At 40.1% G+C, this 13395-nt stretch overlaps 1 protein-coding gene across 4 annotated transcripts in view; it reads left to right on the top strand.

Annotated features, from left to right (window-relative positions):
- Positions 1 to 12593, top strand: part of LOC130206922 (calcium-activated potassium channel subunit alpha-1-like) — a 135328-nt gene extending 122735 nt beyond the window's left edge. For 3 of the 4 annotated variants that reach the window (XM_056435200.1, XM_056435199.1, XM_056435196.1), the window contains 5 exons: positions 1209 to 1339; positions 3140 to 3334; positions 4137 to 4255; positions 5046 to 5273; positions 9350 to 12593. In XM_056435200.1, coding sequence (XP_056291175.1) covers positions 1209 to 1339; positions 3140 to 3334; positions 4137 to 4255; positions 5046 to 5273; positions 9350 to 9371 — 695 coding nt within the window. In that variant the 3' untranslated portion in view covers positions 9372 to 12593. The remainder of the gene's footprint in view (positions 1 to 1208; positions 1340 to 3139; positions 3335 to 4136; positions 4256 to 5045; positions 5274 to 9349) is intronic. The other variant, XM_056435197.1, reaches the window with a different exon arrangement.
- The last annotated feature ends 802 nt before the right edge of the window (positions 12594 to 13395 follow it).

Here is a 13395-nt window from a genome sequence, read left to right as displayed (position 1 = left end):
CCACAGCGCACAGGAAGCCTGGGAAGAAATCTGATTTGGAAAACACAAAACTTGAGATCAAACCATCTTTTAAGCTGTGTTTTTAAAATGTATTTTCCAGTTTCTTTGTTTCTCCTTCAGACCATATCTCTGAGGCTCAGATATCGAAGGAGTCGAGCTAAAACTTGTCTGATGCTCGTTTTCCATGGTTAATAAACCCTTCACTGCCCTTTGCTGCTAAAAACACAGTTACAAGGCACACACTACAGGGATTACTTTGAGTTTTTTACTGTTTCAATTATTCCTTACTTCAGAGACAAAAAAATATCCGTCACCCATATCAGTTTTGGTTGATTTTCATTTACACTGTGCCATTAAGTTAATTTAGCAGACCTATTTTGTGTTATTAAGCATGATATAAAAAACGTTTGTTGTCTTTGGGTTTTAATTTGACTTTCAGGGCAAAGGTAAATATGTGTGATGTATTTCTCTGAAGGTGATGATGTGACAAACACATCAACGACCACTCTGAAAAACATAGCATGAATTTATTAGTGCATGATTTTCTCATGTCACATGTTATCCATTGTTGAAGTCTTCATTTTTTTTCTTAACCATATTTCCTAAATACATCGAGAAATATCTCAAATAACCTATTTTTTAGGTAGGCTAGACAGTCCACAGACTAGTCACTGTCTCTTGCCTGAGAGTGTGTCTGTTTGTTTGTGTTACAATATACAAAGATACAGTGGCTACTGAGGTACTAATGCCTTACGCAGGATACATGGATGCTTTATTCAGAATTAGGGACTTCTGCAATGGTTAACACTGTGAATGCATAATATAATATATTTTCTCCTTTAGTCATATTTTTTCTTAATGTATTAAATGCACCTGCATGTGATTTACGGTGGATTTAATATTCAAAATGATGAATAGAATTTTTATTAAAACTAAAATCTTTAATTATTGTTGTTAAAACTATGTGCATAATTGTAAAAGCAAAATATAATGTGCATCACATGTTACATTATATTGCAAACCTGGATACCCATAAAGACATTTCTATTACATTACCATAAGATATTCAAATGTTTTCAAATGCAACTTAACTAAACAAAATCGTATGTATTTATTTCTCAACTCTCTTGCGTGCTAATGACTGTGTGTGTGTTTGTCTTATGCCTCTCCACCGTGCCCATCTCTAACTCCCTCCTTCCCCTTTTCAGTGAACGACTCAAACGTTCAGTTTCTGGACCAAGATGATGATGACGACCCAGACACAGAGCTGTACCTCACTCAGCCGTTCGCCTGCGGCACCGCCTTTGCTGTCAGTGTACTCGACTCCCTGATGAGTGCAGTGAGTTCTCAGACACACTTTACACTCTCTGTGTTGGTGCTTTTTTTCAAAATCACTTTTCAAAATTATACATTTAGCAACACATTTCTATAATGTGTATGCCGTGTGTTTGTTTGCTATGACTGAGTCCTATTCAGAATTGAAAAAAGAGAATGTAGAGAGAAGTTTGACACAATGCTTGGAGATGCTGCGCCCACTGGTAAACAATTGCATGTTGTTGAGATCGTAGAAACGTGGAGACGAGGGAAAGAGGTGAGCAACTTCAAAGGGGGTCAGACTCGAAAGATGGACCTGAGAAATGTCTGTCTGTGTCTATTCTTTTGTTTAATTCAATTAGAAACCTTTTTTTATTTGTTATGACCGGTTTATAGTAAAAATGATTTGGCAGTAGTTACCGTTAAAGAGTAGCTAAACTCAAACTTAAATCCCAAGAAGAGAAGAGGAGGGTGAATTTAGCAATGATTTTCATTAGACGCAATATTTTGGCATTTTAAGAAGGCAGAAGTTGGTCAATGTAGTATTGGTACAGTATATTCATCACACATGCCTGCCAGCTCCACTGACAGCAAAATATAAAGTGTTGGCATCATTTCTCATCTGCTATGAATTCAACTTTTAAGAGCTTTATGAGATCTTTTAAGAAAGTAAGTGTGAAAGATTAGTGTCATGGCGATGACACGGGCTGTAATAGTCCAAAAACCCTCTCTCATCATTTGACAATGTCTTTGCTGTACTCGTAGGAGATATGGTAAAAAAGAAGGTTAGAAAACAATGTATAAACCCCTCCCCTCCTTCTCCCTCTGCCTCTCATGACCAACTGTGGTTTCCCTTTGGTGCTGTGACGGCTTAATTCCAGCAGCCCTCTCAGTGAGTTCGGGGTTAGAGAGGCACGCAGGGCCGAGCTGAGCGGGGAGTAGAGCAGGCGTCAGCTGTAGTCTGGCAATGGTCAGAGGTGAAGCCAGCTAATGGACAGTGCTCATCCATCATGAGGCTCTGCAGGCTTGTCAGGGGCCTAGGGAGAGGAGCTGCCACTCCGGCACGGCTGCCGAGTGACATCGGCTGTCTTCACACACGGCAAAAGCAGGTCCTGACTGGCTTGAAGGACAAGAGAACCTGACACCCGCAGAGCGCAGTCAAATCGTTGTTTCAGAGGCAGACACCCTGCAGTGTGAGGACCGAGAGGAAAGAATAGTGCTATGTTAATGCACCTGTTTTAGTTAATGTGATGATCCAACATGTGCTGTGATTATCTAAATGTCTGTTTCCATGTCTCTCTCAAATATGTAACATTGATGTATAATAAACCTTAACCGTATGAAATAAATGTTATAGTGAATAACTAAAGAGTTAGATTTATATACAAATGTATATATCCCTTATTTCTAGTGATATTAATAAATGTTAATAGATCAAATAAAAGTGTCTCGAGGTTGTTGCCCAAAACACCTCAAACAATGGAGGGGAATGGGACTTTCATGAAATTCAACAGCAACATTTATTTATTTATTTATTTTACTGCGTCTAGGTTTTTCACGCTAGCTATTGCTTGTGTAGAAATCAGGCCCAACAAAAAAATAACACAACGATGTATTTATTAATAACAAATGTTAAAAATACCACCAACAAAATTCCATTCCCATAACGTTTTATTTGGTGAACAAAACAGAGACTACTTCTTTGGCTTGTCCCCTCAGATTCTATATGAAGAGACAGGATGAGGGTCTTCCCACATCAGCCACCCTCCCTACTTGTGACTCCAATGACATCTCCTTACAGATATCCCCTGTATCTCCTCCCCAGACATACTTCAATGATAACATCCTCACGCTGATTCGGACGCTGGTTACAGGCGGAGCCACACCAGAGCTGGAGGCCCTGTTAGCTGAGGAGAACGCACTCAGAGGCGGCTACAGCACACCTCAGACACTTGCAAATAGAGACAGGTGTCGCGTTACCCAGCTAGCCCTCTACGATGGACCATTTGCCGACTTGGGGGTAAGTGGATGTTTAAGCGAAGATTACATTACATTACATGTCATTTAGCAGACGCTTTTATCCAAAGCGACTTACAATAAGTGCATTTCAACCTAGAGTACAAACTAAGAACAACAAGAATACAGGAAGTAACATTTCCTCAACATAGTCGAACTACAAAAGTACCATAAGTAAGTGCTATCTAAGTGCCACTGAAGTGCTAATCTGTGTTTTAATCCAGATATAGTCGGAAAAGGTGTGTTTTCAGTCTCCGACGGAAGATGTAGAGACTTTCTGCTGTCCTGATGTCAGTGGGGAGCTCGTTCCACCACTGAGGAGCCAGGACAGCAAACAGTCTGGATTTCGAGTGATTAGCTCGAGGTGCAGTAGTCACAAGTCGATTGGCTGACACGTTTTGGCACTACCCGGCAGCACACATCTGGTCGCCTCCGCTCCTCGCGGCCCTTAATCCGATGTGAAGAACAGTGATCACACAAAGCAGGTCTTAGTGGGAGGAGAGGGAAGAGGACTTTAGAAAGAACAATGAACACGTCCAAGTTTAATTGGTTCCAATCTTGTTTTTACAGGTGTTAGTCATCGTTATTCCGGACTTCTTTTTTTTTCTTTTCTTGGAAGAATTATGGCATGATTTTAAAACATTGCCAATTGTCACAGTCTGCATTGCCAACAGTTGGTATTCCCTCGCAGGCAAAATACCCTCAGCGATGCAGGATTTTCACAAACATTTCATAGAAAACAACGTTGAGATCATCAGGCTGACCTACTCACTAACCGATGGTGTCTTTGTTCTGTTGTTCATCAGGACGGAGGATGCTACGGGGATTTATTCTGTAAAGCACTGAAGACATACAACATGTTGTGTTTTGGAATCTACAGATTAAGAGATGCTCACCTAAATGAACCGAGCCCGTGTACAAAACGGTACAATTTCTGCCTTCACTCCATGTCAAAAGTAATATTTGTATGTAATAGAATGACAATTAGAGTTCTTGTGTTTTTTCCCTCCAAAGGGTACATTGGCAGTAATACAACCACCTCTTCACATACATCACTAACAATTATGCCCAAATAATATACAATAAATGAAATAGACCAAATTAATTATATATAATCAAGAGGCTAAAGATAAGGCTATAATTTTTACTCTAACATACACTGAATAAATAATGTTCAATGACATTAGTGCAAGTCAAGTTTGTATGGGTCAAAACTGTAAAATGATGTTCTTGAATATTAAATAGATTTGAGTATGTCTTGTTAACACATTTGTCATGTAATATGACATTACCTTTTGTTAATTCAATACATTTTCATTAAGATGCATACGCCTGTGCAATGCTATTAATATATGGTTCCTCAAAGCCAAAATCCTGTTATCTGTAAATGGAATATAATGAATATTGCCATATATTTTTTGTACCAAAGTCTTTCTTTATAAATCCCATATTTATATGCATGCTTATATTTATACAACAAATTAAAATGAGTCTCTGCACAATTACTTAAATCAAAGTCCTTAAGTAAAACCTGTGCAATTTTACACAGCTTCAGGTTTCAATCCATTTATTCTTATACACTCATCTTTATTGCTCCTTTAAATTTTTCTAGTGATGTATGCTCAATATATGCCTTTTTCTGACATATCCTTCACTACAGTATATGCTGCTTTCTGACAAGGATCATAAACATTTAATTTTGTTTTTCTGTGCAGGTATGTGATCACGAACCCACCCTATGAGTTTGAGCTCGTGCCTACAGACCTGATCTTCTGCTTCATGCAGTTTGACCACAATGCAGGCCTGTCCAGGACAAACTTGTCCCACTCTTCCCATTCCTCCCATTCCTCCAGCAAAAAGAGCTCCTCCGTCCACTCAATCCCGCCCTCCAACCGGCAGAACCGCAGTAGTAATAAGACCCGAGAGTCCCGCGATAAACAGAAGTATGTACTCTTATCCATCCTTCAGAGTTTTAGTCTGCATGCTTGGTGTTTTGAACCTGAGTATGTTTTAGCTGTCTTGTGTTATTATGTAGACTGTGGTAACGCATTCATTGATAATTCCTGTGTGTTGTGTGTTTGTGGTTTGTTTGTGTCCATGCTCAGTGTTTGTGTGTTTTGTTTATAATCATCTGCATGTGGAATTCACTCTCACATCACAGCAATCATAACGTGCCATGAGCATAATGGTTAAACTCGCTTTTTTGGAAAGCTCATGTATTGTAGACACAGACTGTAGTCTTTTTTTTTTTACTCATTTAGTCAGGGGCTTTGTAAATGGGAAAACCACTTGGACGGCACAACCATTGTGGTTGGAAACAAGCTGCCAGTAGATGACTCAACCACAGCCAATTAAATTCACATAATACACAACACACATTCAGTATGTTGTTTGGTGTACATGCTGTACTGTCTAATATTTGGTTGTTTTGTGTCTAAGTCTTAATGTAGTCTGTAGTGTTTAACTGTCGTTTTCTGACATGATCCGTATCCACTGATCATGGACTATTTGTTATTTACCTACTACAGCTGATATTGATTATAAGGCACATTTTAATCATAACATCAACCCTTATTAGCAGTGTTGATATTTTGTTAGTGCATTTATAATGCTTTATTGCATGTCCATATTGGTCGCACTCTTTCCTGTTCTAATTATTATACAATTATACGATTATTTCAGATTTGGCAACATTTGACCCACATATTCGTAATTGTGATATTCTAAAAGCATGCAGATTTTCTATATGATCATACTCAAGATTTTATAAATGGTAGATGATAAGCCTTCTATACATCTTATAGTTAAGATGTATGAAATTGGTAAAATAATGTACTGGTAGCAATATGTAAGCCTGAGTTGGACTCTTAGTCGTTTTTCAGATGTGTATTGACTGTAAATACTACTCACTTACAGTAGATTACTTACCTCTCTTTCTGAAGTGCAACAAGGATGAATAGAATGGGCCAAGGTATGCAAGTTAACGATTCTGCATGACTTAGCCACCTATCCCGGGGTTCTGATCATAACTATGTCCTCTGGATATTGTTATGATGAGGGGAGTTTGTTTTATTTATTACGTTCTTCAGATGTTGAGTAAACCATGCCTCAGTTTAAGTTTTGTCTTCATCTGGATAGCAAGATGTCTGCTGCGGCTCCTGTCTGATCCATGATCAGGCCCATCTCCATCTTGCATGAGGTTGAGACAAAAAAAAACTTTCATTGTGCTTTTACTCAGTTATTCACATGATGAGATGACTTTTCTTTTTTCCCTGGCAAATTCCTTTTCACATGGTTTCTTTCTGTCATTCATCATGCCTTTTCATGATTTATTTCACCTTGAGATGGTTTGCATTGTGTGAGAGGTTTGTGTGTTTGTGCATCTTCCCTCCTATTGAATGCTAACAGATGACTGTAGCAGACATTTAGGGCGCTTTCACATCTAGCCTGTTTGGTTCAGTTAAAACAAACGCTCTGTCTGCCTGGTTGGTGCAGTTTGTTCGGGCTCGTGTTTAAGCCGTCAATTGAACCCTGGTGCAGAACAAACAATATAAACCATGGTGGATGTTGGTCCGCTTCCAAGCGGGCTCTTGTGCGATTGGTTTGTGGTACGTAAACCAACAGACCTCCCATAAGATGTGATGATAGCTAACATTATTTTAGCATGATTAATACTAAACTACCATACATTCATCTTTTGATCGTGACAGCTGTTCAGGAATTAATCTATTGATCTGTGTGAGACCATGTCTATCACATATTTATGCAAATCAACACTTGTGCAAGTCAGCATGGGTATTTTCCCTGATTAATAGGTCAAAATATGTTGTAACTGCTGAGCTTGAATCTGAGTTAGTGTGCTTTGTCAATTCATTCAGACCATAAAAAGTGTGTGACAGTGAAGCCACAGTAATACGACCTGAATAATTATTGTAGAGACGCCTCATGCGCGTGTGCTTGGGCTCCCAGATGTTTGCACCAGTCATTTTGGAACTTGCAAATGGGGCATTTGTACAGTGCTGACCCTACCTGTCAGTCATTATCCATCGATTTGCAGTCTAATATTACTTATACTGTAATGATTGAAATCACTTATATCTTTGTGAACTTTGTGACACCAAATTACATTAATATACACATCAGAAGCATTAAAGTCAGTCACCGGGATTTGATTACCCCATGTGGGTCCTGATGATAGCTAAAACTGTCCAATCAATGAGCTACCTGTCAGTCTGTATTACTTCATGTTTACTCCTCTGATTTGTTTGTAAAAAGTCAGTGTGAACGGGAACCAGACCAGAACTGAAATGCAACATTGTATCTCTTTCCTCCCCTTGATCTGGGCCTGATGAACCAAACTCCCGTTGTGAAAGCACCCCCTAAATGTTGTATTTATGCTCTAATTGAGTACCGCTGGTTATTATTGTAATGGCATAAATCACAGAATAACAACACGTTGTCCGACTGGACGAACCCAGATCATAGCTCACATGTAGGTCGGGCTGATTCAAATCCCCCTGATGCAGCCAATTGCTTACTTCTTCACAGAACTTTAGGAAAGTGTGTCCAGCCCTGTGCCATCGGTCACACCAAGAAAGTGGGAGGTCTGACTAATTTAAAGTGTAAATTGAAGGGGGATATGAGTTACCTCCTTGTAACCCTGCGCACCCGATATGTTGGTTTGAGGCGACATCACTAAGTTCACCGTATCAGCAGCAGACTCTGGAGAGAGATGGCAGACATCTTGCTTCACCTCAGGCACAATTCTACACATCAAATGCCTGTGCTTTAACACACGGCCCTACAGCCTTCAGCTTGCTGATACACACACTCAAGCTTGCACAAATGAATCTCGACACATGCAGGACCGAATGTACATGAACACACATTTACACACGTACACACGCGCACATACCAGCAGGCACACACAAGTTTGCTCCACATAGCCAAGGTACAATTTTATATTACAACTTCCCCCAAAAGGAAGTGACACATTGCAGATGACGATGAAGTGCTAGGAGCGAGTTTCGAAAACTTCTGACAGCTGGCATACACCTCTCCCTTACCGTGCTCAGAAACAGTGCTCTCATAGCCTACTTAAACATGAAGAGATTATCTTCGGAATTACTGATCCAAATCTTCAAAACTTCTTCCATCCCTTAATGTTAGTATGAAAGTAAAGCTATCATCATTTTAGTTATTGGTCATCTTAAATGGTCAGGTTATTCAAATTACAAAAATATCATATTTTCTACATTAACTCAAGTGGTATCGAGACTACCAAATATTGAAGTGCATTTTACCCAGGTTTTTAGATTACCCAGATAATTTATGCAAATCGAATTTTGTGTGTGGTGCTCGGAGTATTGAAAAAAATTCTATCTTCTTCAACATCGCTTCCCAGAAAGTGTGTCAGACAAAATTCAAAGATTGCAAATATTTGATAGCTGGAGTGTTTGGGGGCCAATGAACTGGACCACACGAACAGCGATTGCTCAGACTGTACAGACGTTAGCTGTAGTTTTCCCTAAAACATACACACCAATTGCTGCGGTTGTCATCTCAAAACTCAGAAGAAACTCAAGTTCTTTGGATATTTGCATCTTTGCATTGACTTATCTCTAAAATGAGCTTTCCTTTGCACCAGATAGATAATCTAGTTTGAAGTAAATATAAGTATTTGCATGGCTTTATAGCAGGAGAAAGTGACACATGTTTTTGTAATGACCTCATCAATACCTTTTAAGATGATATTTATGTCTAAAATGTAATATTTAATCACACGGTAGAATATAATTTGTTCACAGCTGTAGTTGTTCACACAATGGCACCATGTCAACACCATGACATTCACAATGGCTGAATGAACCAGAACACAGATTTAAATTGGACCTCATGGTTTGTTGTGAATGCCATTCAAATCTACCACTTAATCTGAGGCACTATGGTTGTAAAGATTCCAATGTTGAGTATGTTTTAAGTCTAACACTGTTTTCTCTTCTTCCTCTCTTGTCTTCAGAAAAGAAATGGTTTACAGATGAACCAGAAAATGCCTACCCACGGAACATTCAGATCAAGCCCATGAGCACTCACATGGCTAACCAAGTCAACCAATACAAATCCACTAGTAGTCTGATTCCGCCAATCAGAGAAGTTGAAGATGAATGCTGAACAGAGAAATGTCTTGCTGACTCACCATACATCTATACACTCTTTCAAAAGAGATGGGAGATCACCCATGGAGGATTGATGATGATGACGATGATGATGACAGGGATGTTAAAGACTGACACATTTCTCTTCACTCATTCTTCTAACCAAGGGTTGGACAGAAACCCAAATTGGAAGGGACCTCCTATGTGTATACCTTTAATGTTACTTACATGCTCTTGGACATTGTTTTATTTATTAATGTATCCATAGTGATGTACATAATGACAATCAACTAAGGATTGTACAGCCCCTTCCTCTTAGCACTTTTTGGAATTATTTTAAGAGTTGACAAAAAAAAAGAGTACTTCCTGTAATTCTTTGCAATAGTTCACCTCTTTTTGTGACCAGACTCCATTGCTAAGGTGACTGGTTATTGGCGGATGAAGGTTGCAGCGATAAATGATCATATCATCTCCCAAAGATCTACCCGGATGCCTCACGTCAAACCAACTGGGTTCACCAACGTCATATCCCCCGTCTGCTTCTGTTCTATTTGCACTAAAACTGGACAAGTTTCTTTTGACAGAACAACTGGAACCCTCAGATTCTCTCCCGATAAAATGTCATTGAGGAGGTGAAGGATGGAGGAAGGAAAGAAGGAGGAAGGGCTGCTTCGTTTCCGAGGCATACTAATCTTCTTCTTCTAGGTTGCTATAAATCATGTCATTGCTTAACATTTGCTACTTCACCGTCGACTCGTCATGTTGAGTGAGAGCATTCCAACCCTGCAGAACAAAGTCATCCAGCAAAACAGTCGTCTATAAACACAGACTATGGCGCACTGCTGGTGTGTGCCGGCTGAAAGAGAACCCTGTACCTACATGTCTTCTCATAATATGCCAGATCATCAAGCCTGTGGCTCTGTTTTAAGCTCCTATTGCATGATTTGTGCCTGAGCCACCTTTACAGATACAGTGCTGTTGATCAAGGATGAAAAACAACTTACCCTGTCCTTCATGTGTTCAGGAGCATTTACGTTATGTGCACGCTGTGTGTGTGTGTGTGTGTGTTTGTGTGTGTGTAGTGTGTTTGTGTGTGTGTGTGTGCGCGTGCGTGCATGCGTGCATCGCAGCCACGCATCCTGATCAGTGCTGCCATCTGCTCCTTCGCCATGTATGTGATGGTACACCTTTGAAGGAGCAGCATGGGGGATCTTTGCTCTAAAAGTGAAAGTCATGGTAGAAAAAGAAACTGTCAAAAAATCTACTGGGTTTGGATCTATAAACAGAATAATTATGTTGCATCAAAACCTCCAACTATGATTGAGCAAAGCTAACACAAACCGCAGCTGCGTGTCCGCTGTTGATGCTTTGCCGTAATATCGGCCGCAGAATTGTGGGATCACAAAGAAGAGTGTTTTCTGAATGTTTTGTCTGTTACAAAAATGTCCTGTCTGAGTTTTTTTTTAAAGAGCCACATGTTGCATAAAAGTGGGCAATAATGGAGCCTCCATTGATCAAAGCAACTGCCTGGCAGAGGGCTGGCAAAGAGGCAATAAGGAGCTTGGATGTTCTCTGTTGTCAATCCAGATGTCACACGCCTCAAAACTCCCAGGAGTTAAGCTGCCGTGTTCGGTCCTCTAACGTGGGGACACGCTCAAACATAGTTGGATGAAAATGTTACAATGCCGCAGACTACTAATAAGGATACTGGAGAGGAACCAGTGTTCTTTATGCTAGCCTGTGTGCAACGTCAACATTGGTTTTGCACATGTTTCTGCAGTGATAGATCCAAATCCATCTGTGATGGAGGAGAGGAGGATTGAGGTGGTAGCCTTGTTTTCCTAATACATAAACTTCATGCAAATATGTTGTTGTATTTATACATTTATGCATAACTATTTTGTCTCCATAAACACAATTATTTTTCTAGACAAGAACTAAGTGAAAGGTACTATATACATACCTGCAAACTTGTCACCTTTCGGTGAAATTCACCGTTTTTAACTCAAAATAGGTCATCCACGTGAATCGTGGAGATCCGAAGAGTTTTTGTTTTAGGGGGGAGGGGGGGGGGGTCACCTGGCCCGCTGCCCAGTGTTGCCAGGTCCGCGGTTTTCCCGCGGAATTGGGCTACTTTTGAAGTGTTGCCGCGGGTTGAATTTTTTGTCCGCTGGTTCGGGTAGACCTATTTTGCATGCAAATTACATGAATATCTTTAAATAAAAATCCATATTTAAAATGAAATAATTTATTTATACCCAAATCCTACCAAACTGACTCCAGATCAGCACGTACACGCCGACACATCCGCGCACACAGTTGAGCACACTCTCACTAGCACCCCCCCCCCCTCGACAACGCTCGCAGTGGGTCACTTTCCTATCTCGGGGGCATCATGAAGGAGTTATGGCCATATTTTGAGTTCTGATATTGGGCTGGTTTTATTGGCCTTTGGGCTGGTTTTGATTGGCCATTGGGCTTGTTTTGTCACACAGACCTGGCAACCCTGCCGCTGCCGTTGAGATTGCAGTGAGACGCGGAGAAAAGTGTGAAGTGGTGCTCTTCGCAATAAAACATCTTTGATGGGACGTGTCGCGTCTCGGCCAATCAGCGTTCAGATGTCGACATCGTTTGGGGGTTCAGGTTAGCTTGAATGTTAGCCCGCTACATCTACTGCTGTCACGCTGCACGGTGTAGCGATGCTAACAAAGTACCCGTACGTTAAACACGATGTGATTTAGCATATTTTTAGTATCGATACTTCATTAAGAGAGCGATCAGAGCGCACGCGCTGCTCCGTGTCGAGCTGTCTGCGCACACTCGCTGCGCAGCGCTCACAGCGAGAGAAGAGGCGCAGCTTTAGAGACCGACTTCGGCTTAAAAAATAAAAAGATGCCAGAAGTGAAATGTTTCAGTCTGTAAAGTTCTGTAACTCTACAGCTGCTCATCCTGATGAACTGTGTATCATCTGGTCAGAGACTAACGGCCTCATAGTGTATAATCAATGCTATGATGGAACCATGTAGTTTCATTCATATCTGGCTGTATTAATACTAATATTACTGACATTTGTTAAGTGTTGAAAAAGTTGGTAAAAAGTGAACCATACAGATGTTTTATTTATTACTATTATAGATAAATATACCAGTCTCGTATTTATGGTACCATATTGTTTTTATGGTATTGTATTCAATTCAGTTTATTTGTATAGCCCAATTTCACAAATTACAAATTTGTCTCGGAGTGCTTTACAATCTGTACACATAGACATCCCTGCCCCAGAACCTCGCATCGGATCAGGAAAAACTCCCAAATAACCCTTCAGGGGAAAAAAAGGGAAGAAACCTTCAGGAGAGCAACAGAGGAGGATCCCTCTCCAGGATGGACAGGTGCAATAGATGTAATGTGTACAGAAGGACAGATTTAGAGTTAAAATACATTCAATGAATATGACAGAGTGTATGAATAGTTCATAGTAGGCATATTCCACACAGTATTGAATTCTGGTATCGGGTATCATGATATTTATGGCAGGTATGTAATATGTATAGAAGTTATAATATGAGTATCGTGACAAACAGGTAGAGACAGAACAGATTCAGGGAAAAGTCCATGAGGACTGTTCAGGCAAAAAAAAAGTAAGTTGGTTCATGAATGACTTTAACCATATTATATATAATGACAATGTATATTTGTTATTACTATCATTATAGGGCTGAATCAGAGCGGAGGACCTTTTGTTCTTAAACTGTTTATTATCATTATTTAGATTTGTGGTCAGAACAATAAAATGACTGTAGTTGTGGTTCTAAAAGCTTTGAGGCTTATAACAACGTGGATGTGGTGTGGTGACAACAAAACAAAAAAAAGTCACCTGCACCCCCCCCCCCCCCCGTTGTCACCTTTTTCA

Source organism: Pseudoliparis swirei, chromosome 17, assembly GCF_029220125.1.
Source record: "Pseudoliparis swirei isolate HS2019 ecotype Mariana Trench chromosome 17, NWPU_hadal_v1, whole genome shotgun sequence".
Taxonomy (NCBI): domain Eukaryota; kingdom Metazoa; phylum Chordata; class Actinopteri; order Perciformes; family Liparidae; genus Pseudoliparis; species Pseudoliparis swirei.
The sequence above is the reverse complement of the archived record's forward strand: the minus strand, read 5'-3'. Positions and strand labels throughout refer to the sequence as shown.